The following is a 20,610-nucleotide window of genomic DNA, read 5'->3' as shown; positions in this document are numbered from 1 at the left end:
AGGTGGAACTCTCCCCCTCCCCTCCTCTCCCCTCCCATGACCTCTCTTCTCGGTCTACCTGTTGCCCCTCCGTTGAGCCGTTGCCCCGGCAGCATTCCCTCTCCTCCCCCCCCTCCCAGAACCCCCTCCCCTCCCGTCTACACAGCAAAACATTCCCCTCCCGCCGACTGCCTCTCTTTCCTAGCACGATTCTTCCTCGCCTCGCGGACAGTCGAGCGACGCAATCCGAAGGGGCGCAACGCACTAGCTCTCTTGGTTCAATTTTCTATCGCTCTCTCTCTCTACATACATTCCATCCCTTCAAAATCTTCACTCATACATTCACTGTTATAAAAGGATAATTCGATCAACACCTTCGTCCAGTACGCTCCGCTGAGCGCGTAAGCAAGCAAGAGTTGGTCTCCGAGGGGGAATAAGAGGTGAAAAAAACGTCGGGTCTGGAGTTGGTCGTGGTCGGATCTTCCTCACATCCGTGAGCTCCTCTCGCCGCCGCCGTGTGCTCCGTCGACTCTCTCGGGAAGAGCGGCGTATCGAGGCCATGGCGCCCGTATCGCTCGGATTGTCGGATGACCAGCGCTTCGCACTCATGAAGGTCAGTACCGAAAGAATTCCAGTGAAGAGCCTTTCCTGCAGGGGCGCAGCCAGTCATTAAGGCTAGGGGGGTTTCAAGCACAACTAATGCTGGGGTGCCTGGGGGTATAGAATCAGGGGCGGATCCAGGATTTATTTCTGGGGGGCTCATACAAAGCCGTATCCAGGATTTTGGGTGTGGGGGCACAAGGATACCTCGTAATACAAAACGAAAGCAATTATAATGGGACCGTATTAAAAATCTTCCACATTTTTGATCTATATCCGCCTGTGTATAGAATAGGACAGAATAGGCAATAGAAACCGTCAGGGTAAGGGAGAGGTGCGGGGGCCCTTCCCCAGAAAATTTTTCAAGATAAATGGTTCAAAATGGTGAGTTTTACGGCTTTCTAAGGGATATTTTATTTATCCTTACACTTGTATATAAGTAACATTAATCCAATTAAGTAAAATAGATCAAACTTGAAAATTTCTCTGATCTCTGGGGAGGGGGCTATCCCCCAAAACCACCCCTTCCCTGCGCCACTGCTTTCCTGTGCCATCACTGATGTATTTTTTTGCTGTATTGATGATGCGCTTGATGAAATCATGAAACCACTGGCCTCAACAGCTCTGTAACCGAAACTACTCGGCACCACTCGACATTCGTAATACCTAGTAGGTACTCGAAGGACTCGATTCGATTACCAACTATACGAATCGACTCGAATTATCGAGTATTTGCACATCCCTAAGAATTTCATTAATCGAATTCCGAAATCTTCAACTATCGATACACAAGTTATTGTTATTATTTTTGCCGTGTTTTAGTCAGTTTGGTGTTGTCAATGTGTGGGCAGCAATTGGAGAATATTGCGCTAACGCAGGCATTAATCACGGATTGATTTAATATAACCGTGCCCGTCGCTGAATTTCACATCCACAGTTCGGGTACTGTATAGCAAGCGTCTACATTGAACGCCCTAAAAATTTGAAGGTGATAGTGTAAGTCTAAAATAAATAATCGGCCATGAAATTGAGACAAAATATTTATTTTGTCAGATGAGAACAAATGGACCAAGGTAACGCGGAACTGTAAGGCTACATCAAAAGACCCTCTGAGTCGTATTATAAACAAAATATTATCAATATAATAACTAACCATAGATGTTAATAGACCCGACAATGTTTCATTAACGGTGCTCATCAATGTCTATGAATGCATTTTGGTATCACATTTCTGTTTTAATGCCTATAAGTTACAAGGTAAGGGTTTAAATAACTGTTCGTAACTGGTTCCATTCGATAACGGCCCTATTGATGGATAAAAATCTTTTAACTTTTATAATTTAGAGATCTTCTTTCCACTTTGAACATATGACCATTTTTCTCTATGAAGAATGTGTCCTTTTCAATAATTATGACGCATGATTTTGGGTGGGGGGGTTTTAGGCGCAACTAATACTTAAGAGTGTGGGGGTATTGCATATCTACCAGGGTAAGCAGGAGTTGCGGGGGCCCTCCTCCAGAAAAAAAATATGAATAATGGTGCAAAATGGCGAGTTTTACGGCTTTCTGAGGGATATTTGATAAATCCTAACACTATTCCATAAGGAATACTGATCCAGATAAGTAAAATGGATTAAACTTAAAAATTTCTCTGAGCTCTGGGGGGAGTTTATCCCCCAAACCCCCCCCCCCCCCTCGCTGTGCCACTGCTCCATGCCACTGATCTAACGAGAGACCTTCATGGGATTGCATAAACTCTCGACGCAGGCATTAATCACGCATTGATTTGATAAAGACTATCGTAGAAATAACAGGGGTTATTCCTACTACAAGGAGAAAGGACGACCTCATCTCCCGCGCCGCGTAAGAGGTTCGATAAATCCTCTCTGAAATTCGAGTCAATTGATGACGACTTCGTGGAGTAAATGGCAGCGTACCTGACCGGCGATATGGAGATCCGGCTCTTATCTCGGTCAAGTCACTTTTTATCATCGTCGAATAATTACATTCTTGTATTTTATAAGCCAATTCATCTCCCAACAAACCAGCTGTTTGCGGCTGCGCTGTTGGCTCTTTGTTTACCGTACTATTTCCGAATTATATTTATTCCCGTACTTTCCCTGCAGCATATCATTCTTTTTTGACCTGAGTTCTTCCACATTACATAGTTGAAACAAAATATAATTTATTCACGTGCTCTTAAGCTCACCTGAAAATATTTCTCAAGGTTTACCTTACGAAACTTAGCTTTTCTAATAGCCATGAATTTCAATCGATCAGGTAACGACCAGAAGTATTCATCTCAGGGAGACTCTCGTATTTATAACTCATTTGTGAACACTTTCTGACCATCTTAGAGGTCATTCAATGTTCCCACTCCTCCGGGCCACCCTTCTGACCCGAGCCATCGCATTCCATACTAGGACAGGCCAGCAATCCACGGCAATCCCGTGTGACTCTTGGTTGACCCAGGTGTCTACTATAGCTTCATTCCCGTATTCCGTCCAGTGAGTATCCAGGAATGCTTTTTAGTATCATTCTATCAATAGGAAGTTGCTCTTATGTGATATACAAACCTAAATATTCATCGTATGAAATCATGTTGGAATAGACTGTGAAGAAATACTTGTGACAACAAAAAATGAGACTGAGAAAAAATAAACGCCGTTTTTGTTTCCATGTTTGAGACAACTTGGCTTATGCTGTTTCGAAACATGCAATTGTATCTAAACGTGGGTAAAGTAAAAAGTTTCCCTTGACTATGTCGACTACGTATATTAAACTCGTAAATATTTTTCTGTGATTTCTATTAATGGTTAGTTTTATAAGGATACCGTTAAAAGTGGGTTTAGGCGGTAATTGTGTGTCGTTAACCATTTATGAATCATAAAGACCTCCAAGTTGAAGAGTAAGAGTTTCACAGAGGTTATATAAATATGACCTCTTTATATTAATCCAATGGTATGTAAAAAGTGCTGTTACTAATATTAAGATTATGAGCAGCATGGAAATATAGCGCAGGTGATTCTTTGCGGGAATAAATTCGGAATTCAGATTAGCATTCGTACATTATCTGGTTGGCAACAAAGTTTGGCCTTCGTTAGCAAGAGTTTGAGAGAGAATATTATGAAAACTTAAGACCTTGCGGAAAGGATATTATGAAACAATGTTTATGAAAAGATTGTGTTGGTCTGTTGGAGTGAAGGAATGAAAGAAAATTTTAAAATTTCGGGCAGTGGAAGCATGAACGATATGTATTTCGTTCAAAAACTAAACTTGTAATTTTCCACTGTGTTGTTGAGAGAGGACTAAATCTAATTGTATTTCCCGATATAATGAATCTACGTGATTATTTTCGGGGAAAAGGTATTGCAGCCATTATTTTCTACCTCTTGGAGATACATAAAACATTCTAATTTGGGTAAGTGCTACAAAAATGAATTCATGAAAGTGTAGTATGCTGTCGCACATCATGTTGATTCATTCAGTACCCATTCATCCTCGTTTAACTGCTTTAAGTATGAATAAGTTATGATTGTGCTCACGGGATGCGAATCATTGTTAGATATTTGTCGAAATAATAGAGTCACTTTCCTTTTTTATTCCAAGGGATTCCCATCGTAATTGGCAAGGGTAATTTTTCCATAAAAATAAATCATTTATTCGAGCAATTATAATTGGATGTTGCACGATTCAGCAGTTAATACTATAATAACATCAATTCTCATTCTTTCGGTCTATTTACTCTCTCTATCGCCATATTCGCCCCACGTTGTAATAGATATGCATTCACATTAAGAATAACTATTTCATTGGTGACGTCTTTGTAACGGTTAACTCTCATCTGAACGTCCTTTGTTTGCGAACTTCGTTTTAACACCCTTGTGCAAAGTAAGGTATGAGAGGAATTTTCGTGCTATGAATGTTAACAGTGACTGTTGTAAAAATGCCCCTTTAAATAGAATTTGTAATTCCTTTAATACACTACGTAACAATCTGAATTTATTTGAGCATCGAAGGAAATTTTGTACAAAATGAACTTGTAAATCAAAATAATATATACAAATTACTAGTCTGACGCGACTATTATACGTACAGAATTTATATTTATTTATGTTATAACCGTTCATCCTTTAATGGTACTTTTATGCTGGATGTACGTTAAACACAATAAATAAATGCATTGTAGCACAGCGTAAACTTACTAGCGGCGGCCCGTCGATAGCAATTTTTTTAAGCGTAATACGTTAAATTTCGTCTCTTATGAATTAATAAACCCCGATAAACATGGAGAAAATTGTGACGCGCTATTTTACAGCCGATCGCTAACTTTTAGCTCTTTCGCTTTAAGCAACTGTTTTCATTTCGTTCTGCTTAATGAGAGGATGTAAACAATTCAGTGAATTATCTCGGATGCGGAAATCCCCCAGAGGAATAAGTGTTCGTTGCGCCATGGTGTTTGTTTTTGCTACATTTGATATTATGGTTCTCAAGATGGGATTGATAGTACAGTCCGATTCATAGCCTCTTCGATGAGACGTTTGACACACGCGAGCACTTGCTGAGACGACGAGTGCATGAGTTATCGCCTTCGTCCTTGCAGAAGGTCGTGGACCCGAGATTGGAAGGAGATACATGCAGTTGCTTCTATTTTCCGTTTTTTATATGTTTTTACGTGATGCCTTCGGGATCATTGCGCTGGTAACTAGTTTCCAGCATCGTTACCATCCATTTACATAAATAATTATTTAACAATGGGACTGAGAAAAGTTTTGCACATCGTTTTCTGCTTAGAATTACATGATAATTTTATCATTTATTTAAAAGAAATAGTTTTATCATTAATGATGAGCATTTTTGTACGGATATTCGTTTAAAATGTTAAAACTACGTTACATAGCGGAATTTTAATTGTTACCCACAATTTTATAAATGAAACAATAAATCGTTAGGTTGGTGATGGTTTTCCGGGTTTACACCGCGTTGATACATGTTTTGCGGACGGCAGTTTAGGGCGCGTTCCAGCTCCCGTCTTCGGGTCCAAATGATTTGCAGATCTGTGATCCTTATTTATTTACAGCTAGTCAGACGGATGTTGATTTTTAATTCCATTGTTGGAAAAGCCGTTTGAAAGATGAGGATAAAGGATAGCCGTCTTCCCTATTGAAGTTCTTAGGGTGACCCGCTATTTCAATCGCCTCCCTTATCAGCCTAGGGAAATATTTATTTTCCCTGGCGATGATTTTCGATTCCTTGAAAAGTATGACGTGCCCAGGTTCCGGCCATGCGTGCTCTGCAACCGCAGAAAGACGAAATTTTTCTTTTCGGTTGCCTTAAGATGTTCATTTATTCTGCATTTGAGGGATCTAGATGTCAAATGCAGAATAAATGAACATCTTAAGGCAACCGAAAAGAAAAATTTCTCTCATTTTTGCATTTAAATTTCTTGTCAATTTTTTTCGGTCAGAAGTTGATGAAGTTCGACCAGAAGAGGTGATTTTCAGGAGGGACATATTTACTTAGTTTTTCAATAAAAAAAATCTTATGTAAAGTCATTTTGAAATTGATCAATTCACTTATTAGAAACATGCATTGCAATCAATTCGATTACAAAAAAATGCCTTCCCTCCCCCTTTCCATATAACTCTCGAAAGAGATATTTAAAAAATACAACCCACTTTCTTCCTTCTTCCTAGTGGTTCAACCAAATAACTGACCGAATATATTTGGTACCATGTTCGATTAAAAAATGTGTTCTGATGGTGTTGTTATGCAACGAAACCGGTCACTTACAAAATAATTTTGTGGAATTCGTAAATGAATATTTTTTCTTTGTAAATTGACCATGGAGAATTACCCAAACGTAACACAAAATATGATATTCAAAATCTGAAACAGGATTTAGATGTACTGATGGAGATTAGCTAATTACTAAGATTGCCAAAATGAGATATAAAGTACTACCTTAAAATGACTATACATATTTTGAACCTTCTCCTTCTGAAAGATAAATGCTTAGTCATCGTGAGTATTTTGAGAGGGCAAGAACCATAACCAGGGAAATTCGGAAACCAGTTCTTGAAGGACAAAAAATGGACTCCCGGAGAAATCAGTACGAGTTTTTAAGCATCAACAGACTTTCCTCGCCGACCAATTACTTCGAATCATTCATTCGATTTATTCGAAGATTCATCCATGGAGTTATATGTACTGAATTTCATTCTTACATTCCGCTGACGTAGAATTTTCTGACCTGATATTCTACGACACTACGCTAATTTATTAGAGTCCTTGCCGTCGATTTGCATCCTAGGTAACATGATATGAAGCAAGATATAAGCATGATATGAATCCTGCAAAACCACTTCAAAACATTGCACTTGCCAATTAATCCTTGGGTGATCCGTGAGAGTTGAATTAAGGGTTAAAATTGAAATTAATTGAATGAAATGCAAAAGTAGGTTACCCGCGTGAGAGTAGCCGAGGCCAGCGCAATCCTATAATTTGAAATGGCGACAAAAATTGCTTTTACCGATTAATATTTTCGCATTTATTCGCACTGAAGTTGCACCTGCCTACCGGTGTACGCATAACCTTCGACTTGAGTGGTCTTTATTCAAGCCAAGGTGAAATAACATTTTAAGCTTCCGAAATGCCATCTTGAGGCATTGCCAAAAACATGAATATGGTAGTTTCCTACATCAAAGAAAACGAAAGGCATTTATTGCGATTCGTTACCCACCATTAGTGTATTCATAATATACAAATTATTTGGTTTTAGAAATACCAGTTTAGACGAATTGTAAGGGTCAATTTTATCCTCATTTGAAAAAGGCCAGATTGGCGCCCATGCGATGTCACTCCGCGTGACGTTACAAGGACCTAATTTCAACACGAGAGGATAGGAGTTTTACATATTCTGAGGTTGCATGCATGCATGAGGCACAGAGCTCAGGAAAACATGTCTTAATAATCACCTATTAAAACTGGCTAAGGTCGGAAAGTTTTCTTCGTTTGATAAGGTATTAATAATCCTTATTTAAGCCAAGCGCTACCAGCTAGCATGGTACTCAGCTACCTGCTAGCATCCTGCATCGTATCAGCGCTCGGAGCCTCGCCCCAAGGTCACCTCACTTGCGGCAGCGGGAATCAGAACGACGTCACGCGGAGTTTTTCCCGGCATTCATACTTACCCGTCGCGTTTTCGCGCGCTTGAAAATTTTCACTTTTCATTAAATCGCGAAAAATAGATATCGTCATATAAAAATCTAAAAGCGTGAAACACGTACTCCAGGAGTAATAATCTTTCGATTTAGGCAATAAAAAAATAATAGGAAACAACCCTATTATAAATTACTAAAAGAAAAAATTCCCCCGGACCGGGAGTTAAACCAAGGACCTTTGACTTTACGGGCCACAGCGCAGAGCGCTACGGTCCAGGTTCTTGATTTTCCATGGCGACTGTCCACAGGGTTCAGGTGTTCGAATTTTACCGCCGTTTAGGCGGAAGGATTGGAATATTACAAATGAATTATTTTTCATTTTAATACCGCCCATTGCTTTTACCTAATCATGACATTAACATGTCAGTTATGATGTTAGATATCAATTATTTTCGACGGCATGGTGGTAGGAAACCTGTAACACGTGATATCCGTCTTAAATGAGTTATTGGCAAATGTTATCCTTGAAATCATTGGCTAGGTCTCATGAAGTTGCCGGGCATTTAATCACCTCACTATTGCTAGCGGTAAAACTTGATCAGAATCTAGAGAGTTGAGACTTTTTTTTGCTTTGGCTCATTGTACAGCACGTGCAGGAAATATTCAATCACGGTATTTAAATACTTGTATAGTTAAAGACTAGGCATGTGACACCTCAGGTACTAGTCTGACGGTAAAACTTGCTCAGGAATAAGGGAGTTGCAACGTTTTTTGCTTTGGCTCATTATACAGCGTGTGCAGGAAAACTTCAATCCTGGTAATTAAAGACCTGTGCAGTTAAAGACTAGGCATGTGACACTTGAATCACTGGTTTGCGCAGTTATTGCTCCCAAGCTGGTTAATTTGATCACTAAGAGGTATTTGGATATAGTTACTGGAAAAAGACACGAAAGACTTATAATGCCTTTGCAAATAAAATGAGCTACTCCGAACTGTTTTAGTAAAAAGCTTACCTTCTTAAAATACCGTTCAATGGACGAATACAACTCATGGTGTGGTTGCTCATTAAATATTTTGAGTGAATTTCACTCAATGAGCCTGACAGTTGATTACTCATTTGAAAAAAAATAAATTTCAAAGAATTATAAACATCGACCCATAATAGCTACGGCTTCTGGTATGCTCCTTTTTCATAGTACAATTTTGAGCTTATGAATTCCATCTAGGTTTTTATTTAGCAAAGGTCAATAAAGTATAAAATTTCTACTTCATTTCCTAGACATGTCAATTCCTTGTTTATCAGACATTCGCCCAGAATTTACTGATTAATGGGCTTGTCAGGCATTGATCAACTGTTTTGGAGACTGTAATAAGGAGATATACACGTGTTTGGTTAGGAAGAGAAACCTAAAAGTTTAGTTTATCAAAAGTTTAGCCTGTATTTGTTCTTTGGTGAACATATTACTTTTCAATCATCCTGAAGAATGAGATGTGAATTTCACTTGGATGCATTCACCAATAGTAACTATGCTTTCTTTAATTCACACCTCAAAGCGTTCCTTACCGATATTAGAATGATTGAAAATATTATCAGTGAAAATTGTGACCAAAAAGTTTTCTGAACCATGGTTATATATCTTATACTCGCTTAGCTCGCTGGGGGGGCTCTGCCCCCCCCCTAGGCCCCCCCGAAAAAGGCCTTCGGCCTGTTATGCTCACTGTGGGAGGTCTTACACTTTTTGTTTGCTACTTGTTACTTAAGGATCGTTTACTTTTAAGCTGGCTAACTTAGGTATAAGCAATATTTCCACTTTCACGTAAAACGAGCGCATGGTACGTAGGCTACAATGTGAATGTAAATATTTATAAAGAGAAACGTTTTTCTGAGGGGCTAAAAAAGTAAAATAAATTTCTACGAGTTTCTCTAACTTATTCAATTCAAATACAAAAAACGTCGAGACCACGTTCCACTGTAACACCCAATGCATACGTAATATCATAACATAACGACTTTACGAATTACAATGAAAAACACGTATATTAATTATTTTCCACAAAACAACCAAATTCTTGATATACGAATAAGATGTAACAGCTGTTCCCCTTCGTAAGCGAATTACGTTGGGACTGAATATCAATATCTAGAAACAAATGCACCTTAGCATGAATTGGGGCTAGTATAACGAATTTTATCGAAATATTATTTATCGTGATCGTGAATGATTTCACTTCAGAAATGCCTCTATTTAAAGTTTTAATGAATCGGGATACACAAATATCTCAGCTTTAATATCCAAAACGCAATGCGCAATAACTCTGGTGAGAACGGAGTGAGTAACGGATCACATCCTTTGGTGTACAAGACATTGTGAATGTCAAGATTTCGATAATTTTCACAGTTGAATAACTTAGTCACTCAAGGAAACGTGATTAACGCAAGACAAATAATTGAATAAGAAATACCTTTGGTATTATTTTACAAGAGGTACAATCCGGATTTCGCCTTCAAACCTTCACTTTCCTGTAGTATTTTTGCCTCCTGATTAACGTGGTGACATTCATTCCTGGCGGAAATTAATAGTTTTCGAGATATTTTAACTTTTATGGATAGCGATTTTCGGGTTCTGCGCATGCGCCGCCATTTACGATCTTCACTTACTCACCCTTTACTTTACGCACTTCACCTTCTGCGCATGCGCAAACATTACCATGCCGCCAAATTTAAAGTTTACCCACTGAGGAAGACCTGCCTGGGACATCTGGGCAACTATAAGCACTGGAAGGTAAGCACATTTTACCCACTTCTACCTCCCACCCTACCAACTGGACCAGCTCGAAGGATATTTTTTTCTAGTTGACCAACTCGTACATGTGCCCGGAAAGTGATTTACCCACTTTACCAACTGGACCAGCTCGAAGGATATTTTTTTCTAGTTGACCAGCCCGTACATGTGCCCAGAAAGTGATTTACCCACTTTACCAACTGGACCAGCTCGAAGGATATTTTTTTCTAGTTGACCAGACCCTACATGTGCCCAGAAAGTGATTTATCCACTTCTACCTCCCACTTTGTTATGTATTGGACCATCACTAGGGATATTTTTCTCTTGTTTACAATTTCAAACATGTTCCGTGAAACTCATTTACCGCCATTCCAATATGGCCGCGCATGCGCAGAACCCGAAAATCGCTATCCATAAAAGTTAAAATATCTCGAAAACTATTAATTTCCGCCAGGAATGAATGTCACCACGTTAATCAGGAGGCAAAAATACTACAGGAAAGTGAAGGTTTGAAGGTGAAATCCGGATTGTACCTCTTGTAAAAATTTACCATACCTTTATTTGCACTTATCTTCCATATTGTATTATTCACTGCCTATTCACTCCTGCAGCTCACGGATAACATTGTACATTAAAAAGGAAATTAACGGAAAAAAGAACGTAAACAAAAATAAAAAGTTATCACCATCACAAAACACGATAATAAAATCATTTTTACCAACCTATATTATGTAAGACTTGTTTAAAAGTCTTTCTACTACAATCGTGTATCTCCAACAAGATACGAACTATAGTCAACAGCACGAATCATATTTCTAATATGGCATTTAGAGCACTTGTTAACTTTGAAATTAATAACCACCACACTCTCGATGCAATATACCAAAAACAACAACTAATTTCTTACCTTACATTTCTCCGCTTTTGATTTGAATGCGCTTTGATTTAAACAGATGTTTGTTCTTGCGGAAAGAAGACGCAAAGAAATAGACACTTCAATTATTACTTTCTTAATTTCCTACCTTATATTTATCAGTTTTTCGTTTCATTTCCCTTATCTTCTTTCCCAATTTAGCTCCTCTTGTTTGCATAAACAAATACGTTGCTATGATTGTTCGTTTGTATGACTGCCGCGCCGCCATTGGAATTTGGTGGCCATTTTTTGAATTAATCCCCATACACTCAATTTTATATGAATAGACGGATAAATAATTGTAAATTTAGTGTTTTCATAATTTTTCCTGGGGTTTCAGACAATTTTAGAGGGGGTCTTCATTAGACTTTTTGCCGTATCTCGTCTCGTTAACCCCAAACATTTGTATACGTGAATGAATGAATGAATGAGTGGTCGTTAAGGGGCTTCATGTTATATAGATAGAAGATTAATTGTTGCTTATTTTAAACCTTCACATAGTTTCTGTGTTGAAAGTAGCTTAACTATACACACTCCAAATTTGTGTGTACATATGTATATATATTCTTCCCCCCCACAAGACATAATTCGCATCCAAATTGTGATTTCTTCCTGATCAAAATGTGAATGTCTCTTCGTAGAACTATGCGAAGTAGTTAGGACTAGTCACGTGCACAGTCTTAATTGAAGCGTGGAATTGTTTCTTTTGCAATCAAAGTCTCCACGAGCGAAGTTTTCCTTTTATACCAAGGTCTATGTGCTACGTGGTTGCCTACACGCGATCATTATTGATGCATTTTTCTTTCTTAAATGCAGTTGGATGCCTTTATGGATATGAAAAAGAGTTTTAAAACAGTGTTATTAGTAATGAAACGAATGTGAGTTTTGAGCAATCATGGTTTGTCAGTTCAGGTTTGGTATGGTACCGTCAAAAAAAGTCCTTGTTAGAAACTTCATCCAATGCTTAGGGAAAAAAAACTAGCTATTCCTGCGGAGGGTTTGTATTTTAAGTAATTTCTAATTTCAAAATCTCCGAGTCACTGATGCTTTTAGAACACATTTTTCAATGTCTCAGCGTTTATCAAGGACACATCAGAATCTTTCCCAAAAAAAAACAGGGATTTAGCATGTCATGCTTACTAATGCATTCCAAATTATTTTTGGGAATTTAATTTTTAAGGCTCGTTGGAAAATTCTTCATTATGGTAACTTAATGATTTATCTGTAGGCGTCATCATTTTGAGATCATATGTATTTCTTCTTGCGCCGTTGATGCAAAGACAATAGGTATTCGGCTTGTATTTTTTATATGAACCTTTCACTTTACCTATTATCGGTACGCTCGTCTACTACGCAGATGTTGTTTCCCATAAAAATAAATATAAAGGGAACAGCCTACTTCTTCTTCAGCCGGTGGCATTTTTAGGTTGCAAACTGTGTGCTAATTCTATTCATTATTTGAAGAATTTATTTATGAAATGTGTGAATGTGGGAAAAATGTTTTTAGCTTGAATTCGCAATCCTACTATTTAAGTTTAACGAAATTATGATAAATTTTATGTGATTTGCTTCCATAATAACACCAAATTCCAAGAATAGAGGTGAACCAGTCTTGTAAAAGTTATTAATGCACTGCCACTGCGAAGTACATTAGTGCTAGTACAGTTCAACAATGTTATTTTTAAAGGGCTTAAGGCTATCAAATTTCTGCATCGTGGGTGAATGATGCAGGCGTTTTTCGCAAAAGAATATTGTCTTATAGCCGATAAAGAGAGTCAGAATCGGTTTCCCTGGTGTCGAAAATGGAAATGCATTACATCTATCAATAAATGGTGACGGCACAAGTGTCAAGATTTGACCGAGAGGCATCAACTTTTCGGGATTTATTTTATGCCATTCAAAAAAAGTTTTCTGATGAACAAATATCGATCCAAAAAAATGCCGATTTATACCGATTTACTCCATAGCGTACCAAGTCGACGATTGGCCTCGCTGGTAAATTCTCAATTCCTTCAACCTCCTGGCGGTAAACGACTCTCCTTGAGGGTGCATTCAGGTGAAACAAGGGTTCCAGGAAAACTTTGCTCCACAGCGGAAAGTGAGCGAGGACGATAATTAACGAGCGATTAAAACTACATCAGTCGATCTCTCTTTGATTGTCACCAAGCATCAGAGAAATGATTTCGGCGCTGAAGCTCCGTTCGAACGGTTTTTGGGTCCGCTGATTTCTTCACGTCGCCGGGTTCATAATAACGATATGCTTGGCGGAATAGGCAGTGACGGTCTTTACAAGCGGTCTTTTCTTTTGGGCGCACTGTTCTGGACTCTCCGAGGATGTGAAACAATCTGCATTGCATTTCCACTGTAAAATTTAATATTTAGGTAACTTTCTTATCCAAGAAGGTCCCGGTCAAGCCGAATGATTTTTTTCTCTGTGGATTTTTCGCACAATTTGTGAATTGCGGGTCACACCGTAAAGTTTTCAACGTGGCTAGTCCCAGTATACTTAAAATACCCTAGAAGTTTTTAGAATGTCCTTCTTGCAGTAGTTTACGGTCAGTCTTTATAGAAAAAATTACTCTCAATACTAAATTTTCGAACGTTGCAATTACGGACTCCTTCGGTTATGCCTCCTACTCATTTTGTCGGAAATACTGGGTAGCAATTATGATCTGAAGTTTGTATATGCAGATATGACTTTATTGACTCATTTAATTTATTGGCTACTTAATTAGTCTTGGCTACTTAATTACAGAAGCTATAAAGATGTATATATTCATTTTGTCACTGTGAAAATTGCTACTAATAATCCCAAATTTAAGGATACGGGGTGAAAAAAAATTGTGTCACGAAATTTTGACCATGGATAGCTGATGCCATTAGAAATCAAAATTACTGATCATTTTGAGTTAGAAAACGAATCAACGCACTGGAAAAACTCTTGGTTAATCGAAGCGTATGGCTCAAATTCTGTACTTTATAAATGATTAGTTATCGTCCTAAACATCAGAGGTAATTTTGGTTCCTACAGGTATCAGCTATCCAGGGTTAAAATATCGTGGCACAATTTTTTTCCAGCCTGAATTTTTGAAGAAATACCAAACATATGGACCTGTCCTGGTTGATTTGTAACCACCTAACTATTTTGGAGTTAGGAATTCTTTTTTCTGTTTTCTGCCATTTTAGGGAATAATAATTTTATCCTTGATTTGATTTTTTACTTCACGAAAGTTGGGGCACGTAGTATACGAAAAATAGGGACCGGCGCGCCGCGGCGTTATTTCGGGCAAGATTTTCTCGAAGGAACAATTTTGGGAGTGAATTCGAAAGGAGGTCGTCATTATGGAACAATCACCTAGGACGAAAGGAAACGGTTGCTCGCGAATAAAAGTGGACCTTAGTTGGAGGCTGAGGTAAATGTAGCAATAGAGATGCTAGATAATGCATTCTCATCATTGAAAATTAGTTAACTTTTCTCAATTTTAGTCCAAAATGTGGGAATTTTGCCCAAGGATTATCCAAATTGTCGTGACACCACAGTAAGCGTTGGGATCCAAATTCGGGGATGAAAGCTTCTCGGGTTTCCAACCGGGTCAGGGTCTGCATGGTGTAGGCCGACGTTTCGTTGGGTTGCTGATCCTCAGGGCTGCTGATGTTGGGAAAGTCTCCCAACGAAACGTCGGCCTACACCATGCAGACCCTGACCCGGTTGGAACCCCGAGAAGCTTTCATCCACGCTATTCACCGGGAAAAGCTCAGATTCTTCGGGATCCAATTTCGTTTTCTTGAGTATCAGCGACTTGGAAGGCAAATAAACGAACTAGTTGAGTTTTTGACCTGGTATCAGGCATTTCAATTTCTCACAAAATGTCTTATTTTTATTTCGTATAGAAATGGGCACATATTTTATAGCACTGCTCATATATCTAATTAACCTCTGAATTAGCAAAATGCATTTTTTTCATGTTTTTACCTCTTGGCGTCCGCCTAACGTTTGTGATCCAGAGTCATTACCTCCGCATGATGAAACTTAAGAACACTTATACTAGCCTACGTGCACTATTTTTCATCGTAAACTGCGGGAAAAGTGCATTGTAAGATTAGATTCTTAAAGAATAATATCAATCCAGGATAGCAGTAAAATAACGGCTTTAATTTTTTATTCATAGCTATATTTTAATTGGAAGTGCCGGTAGGTTAGTGGATAGAGCTCTTGGCTACTGATCTAATGGTCTTAGGTTCAAATCCCTGATGAAGGGGTCTGGGGTGAGCTCTACCCTCACCTATTCAAATTAACCCTCGGGTCAAATCGCTGGCAATGAGTGAGTGATTTACCAACTGTCTTGTTTTCTTATTCAATACTGGGAACAAACCTACTTACCTTGAATTTTCTTGTTAATTATTTTATCTACTGGATTTATTCGCTGTTCTCCTGAGACTTCATGAATTTTCTTTTTCACATGTATTTTCGCGGAAATATGTTAGATTTTTTCACTTGTTAAAATAGCGACACCACTCTACCCATTAATTTTAAACTGATGAAAATTAAATTAAATTTTTTTCCTCAGAGTTAAAGCTATATCTGGTGCGTTGTTAATAAATGGTCAATGCGGAACAATAATAGTTCCAAATTCCAGAAGCTTATGACCGACCTCTAACTAAGAGAGTGAAGCAAGGATATGTAGATGTCTCAATCATTTTGGAAATCTTATGCCTTGCTATTTACAATCCATTTTTTCTGCTTCGTGAGGTATTAATCTCGGTAGTATTACGTTTACGTATCGCTTATGTTTTCATCCTTGCGACTTATAGAAAAATCTTCATAATATGATTTCAAAAATCATTCTACGTTAGATAAAATAGAAGTACAAATGAAAATTAATTGTTTTGAAATCTTTAACTCGGGGGTGTGGAATAACTCATTAGCTAAGTTTAATATTTCAAAGTTTTGATTCGAAGAGTCATTACCATTGCAGCTCTTTGTGCACGTGCAAAAGCATGAAGTTGTTAGTGCTGGTGGTGAATATAATTGACTTCTTCCGTAGTGTCATCGCATTTCCATCTTCGGTGGACCTGCGTCATTGCCTCAACCGATTGTGAGATTTCCCTAACAAGCCCAGAAGTTCATTATCATCCTCTCACTCGTGGAGTGGCTCCGTGGGGGAGGTTTTTGTCCTTGAGGAGCCAATTGAGAGGCTTATCTTTGTTTAATCATTTTCTTAGCATTTCTTAACATTAAAGAGTGAATGGCGAAAAAAATCATCTTTTCCCCTCCTTTTCAACTGACTGGATCCAAGGTAGTTCCGACCAAGGCTTTTTTTTTTAAGTAATCAGTCACCGTCCAGGCAAATTCGCTTATCATGTTACGAGGTTGTTTGCATAGAGGAGCACTTGCTTCAGTGTCTTTCGATAGTAGCTGCCTGGGTATCCTAATTTCTCGTAGTTATTGGATCAGTCATTATGACATGATATACTGATGATCCGTCTTACAATCGTCAAAAAACTTTGGTTAACTATACAATACACCTAGCCCCAAGTGATTAAGAATCTGAAAAGGCCTTAGGAAAAGAATAGACTGAAACAAAAATCCACTTATATTTGTACCACGCTATACCCTGTACCACATTATAATTAAATATATATTTTTACATCATTTATTTTAGATGGAGATGAAGAAACTCTTTTTAAAGATGTATATTCGATGGCTAACAATAAGTTCTAACAACACCTATCTGAAATTCGGCCGGTTTGAGACGGGTACCTTAAACAAAGTGTAATAAAATTTTAAAAAATTAAATACAAGCAAAGAACAACTCTTTATTTGCAAATGAATGCTTCTTTCTCAGCTTTATGAACTTTTGGTTTTTAATTTCAGTGTGCAAGTGAAAGAAATTAATCTTTTTTTGCTCTCCGGAAAAATTGCTATTTCTGAGATACGTGTTGTTAGAACTTAGCCATCGAATTATATTTTTTTCATCCGAAAATTTTCATCGCACAAAGTGTTACGGAGCGGTTTATCAGTATTGAATATTGTTCTTGCCGAAAGAAGTCATCCCTGCATTTTCAGATGAAATGGATATCTCTTAATTCCAACTTAAACGGAATTCATAGCCATGATTTGATTCCTGCTTCAGCGTCTTATTCTTTCGGCCCTTTAATTTTTAAATTGATAATTGCTGGGTGTGCTAATAGTGTTGTGTGATGTCGACCAAGATTTCGTGACCATGGAGTGAAGTATCATGTACGCAGTAGGTGATGGTTCGCCCTGCTGTGGCTGCGAAATTTAACTCTACTGCTAAACTTCAAAAGATCTCTATTATATTTTATTTTATAATAGATGCAGAATCTATTGAATCGTGTTAAAGTTGAAAAATCATGACATATCGAGTACTTCTTTGTATTTACTTCGCCCGGCGACAGCTCGGCATTGGTTTAGGTACCTGTAGTGGAGCGATGACTTCTAAATTTTAGGACACCACCTGGGATACCTTTTGTTTGAATACCTTTTGTGTTTTAAGTTAATGAGCAGTTTGTTTGCATAATGTTTATAGTGCATTCCTTATTAAATAATGCTGTAAATTATTAACACAATTTAAAGAACTTTTTGTGAAAAAGTAGATAAAGTAAATTTTGAATTTGAGACACTGGAAAAATCATGGAAATCACGTCATTATGCCCATCTGTCGAGGATGGATAAGCAGTTGGGTCAAGGCGGGAGCCTTAAAGACGTAAGATTATCGCTCTAGAGAGTGTGTTGTTGTCTGTCCGAGGGTCGAGAAAAGTTTAACGCCCTCTACGAAGAGTGCTTTGACGTGCGTGGTTCGTTCTCTTCATGAAGTCACGCAAATTTGAAGACGACGCTTTCTTTTTCTTCCGACAACACGCGAAACCCTGCGCCGTTTTCACCGAATACCAAATATCTATGTTGATCTAATCATGCAAAGAGGTAGCACTCGACGAATTGGATGAGTTGAAAACTGCGAAGATTTTCACGTAATTCTCAAGCCTAGATTCTTGTCCCTGCGCTCATATTTAAGAAACAAATTTAAAATAATATTGTACTGATATTTGGCAGAAGCGGCTGTTTTTTTAAATTTCTCACCGTGTCTGTATACGCTTTTAAATCAAACTATTGCCATTATAAAATATAACTAGTGAAAATAATAATAAAGATATTTATTTCGCTGCCCAATAATTACACCAATATGTATGGACAATCAGTGAAATGAGGCACCCCAGAAGATACAATCTTGTTAAGAATTGCCATTTAGTGAAAATTGGGATATGGTCGGCAGTGCTTTTGACAAATAAGATTCATACAAAAGTAGCTCATCTCGGACTCATCGCAGTAGCATGTGTCCATGCATTATGAATAAAAAGTATGTGGACAAAAATCCATTGCAAAATACGATATGAATACAATACGTTTTATCTGCATGCATACAGCTGATATACAAGTTTATTTTCTCCAATTCGATTCTTGAAGAGCCAGATCTTTATCATAAAATACATACACCTACCTAAATTTCTCTGTTTCGGGCTTAAGTTGTAAATACACTAGACTCATTTGGTGCGTTTACCTTCTAAAATGAATTGATAAATATCCTTATTAATCACAGATTGCAGTTTTTAGGAGCCAATTGTATGCATTTTGGGTAATTGTGTTGCCACCCATAGCGCATTTAAAAAAGCCGCCACTCGCGTCGCTAACGGACAAAGTGATCCGAGTTTAACGGGGATATAGGGTGTAACTAGGGTTGTTAACCGAAATTAATATGATTGATACTTTAATCCATTAAATTAAAACTATTCCATGTTATTCCTCTAAAAACATTATAATTAAAAATATTGGAAAAAAAGAGGATCGCACCCATCGCCTCTCCACGGACATATTTGAAAACAGATTAAAATGCTTTCGAAATGGCAACAGAAATCTGCCCTTTATAGGTTGGAATTGGGCCCCCTATCGGCAGTCCCATAGGTCATTCCATGTGTATGAATGAGTGACGTCGAAGTCCCCTATAATGCGATCCCAAAGAGAAGTGTGCGCGCTATCGTTCGTCTACTGTTTTGGGCACGCAAGGGTGGCGTCAGGACGAAGAGAAAGGTAAGCGAAAGGCCTAGTGGAGAAAACGCCGTGCATACTAATCGATTGAAAATTAATTAAGATTGCTCCCGAACCGTTAGAACTGTAACTGTCGGCTCCTTTATTTCCCCATGAGAGTAACATACGGGACAAGTGGAAGGTACAATTGTATTTTTTATCGTGTAACATGCACCTAATTTATCTTGCCTATTTCTTTCCTTATCGAACGTAATACTCGCATCTCTATTCCTTTATTTACAAAAAAATATATTGGACGCAGTACTTCTTCTGTGATGGGCTCGTGAGGAATAATAGTGCTCCGTCGGTTTGGCCGAGTATGGAGAGGGGAAGAAAGTCGAATGACGAAAGAGTGTTACGAAAGAAGAGAGTAAGTTGTGGGAGAAGGAAGTAGATGGAGAACGCCCCTGGGGAATACGATGGAGACAGCACTGTAAATGGGTCTTTTACAAGTCTGTGACGGTATAAAAGTTCAGGAAGTAAACTCATGTGGTGAAGAAAGTATTTTTGTTGCGAATTACTCAGTAAATTATTGAAGCTAAGTTATTTCCACGGTTCTGACAAAATTTGGTGCGCTTCTTTGACTTTGTCTTCCCCATATGACAACTTCAAGAGGAGAATGTAGATACTGTGTCGCCGGTATCCCTCAATTAATATGAAATTCCTTGAAATCTCAATTTGCCATTGCCCCTCTTTTTAACTCGTCTTATCCCTGAAATCTTGTTTTTCAAAATACCATTCTTTTTATTAAAAATGCATAGCAACGTTCTTTTAAACAAATATCAAACAATCTAAAGCATCAACGTAACAAAACATGCATTAACACAAACAAATAAAAACCCAAATTACGAACGGAATAAAAAAAATAAATATAGAGTTGGGCAAGACGTTTCGCGACGTTACAATACCCAAGCATGTAATTTTCAGGGAAATGAAAGGAATTCTTCTCCCATTACCTATACAGCTATGCACAACAAGTTCATTGACATGATTTCAAAGCCAGCGGATTAATTATGAGTATTTTTCAATGAAAAATGAAAAATTATCTGATGGGATAAGAGTGATTAA

General features: G+C 38.0%; 1 protein-coding gene across 1 annotated transcript in view; it reads left to right on the top strand.

Annotated features, from left to right (window-relative positions):
• Positions 1 to 201: 201 nt before the first annotated feature.
• Positions 202 to 20,610, top strand: part of LOC124158593 (SEC14-like protein 2) — a 148,083-nt gene continuing 127,674 nt past the window's right edge. The window contains exon 1 of the mRNA XM_046533754.1: positions 202 to 592. Within this exon, the coding sequence (XP_046389710.1) occupies positions 539 to 592 (54 nt within the window). The 5' untranslated portion in view covers positions 202 to 538. The remainder of the gene's footprint in view (positions 593 to 20,610) is intronic.

Source organism: Ischnura elegans, chromosome 5 (assembly GCF_921293095.1).
Source record: "Ischnura elegans chromosome 5, ioIscEleg1.1, whole genome shotgun sequence".
Lineage (NCBI taxonomy): Eukaryota > Metazoa > Arthropoda > Insecta > Odonata > Coenagrionidae > Ischnura > Ischnura elegans.
This window is presented reverse-complemented; position numbering and strand designations above follow the sequence as displayed.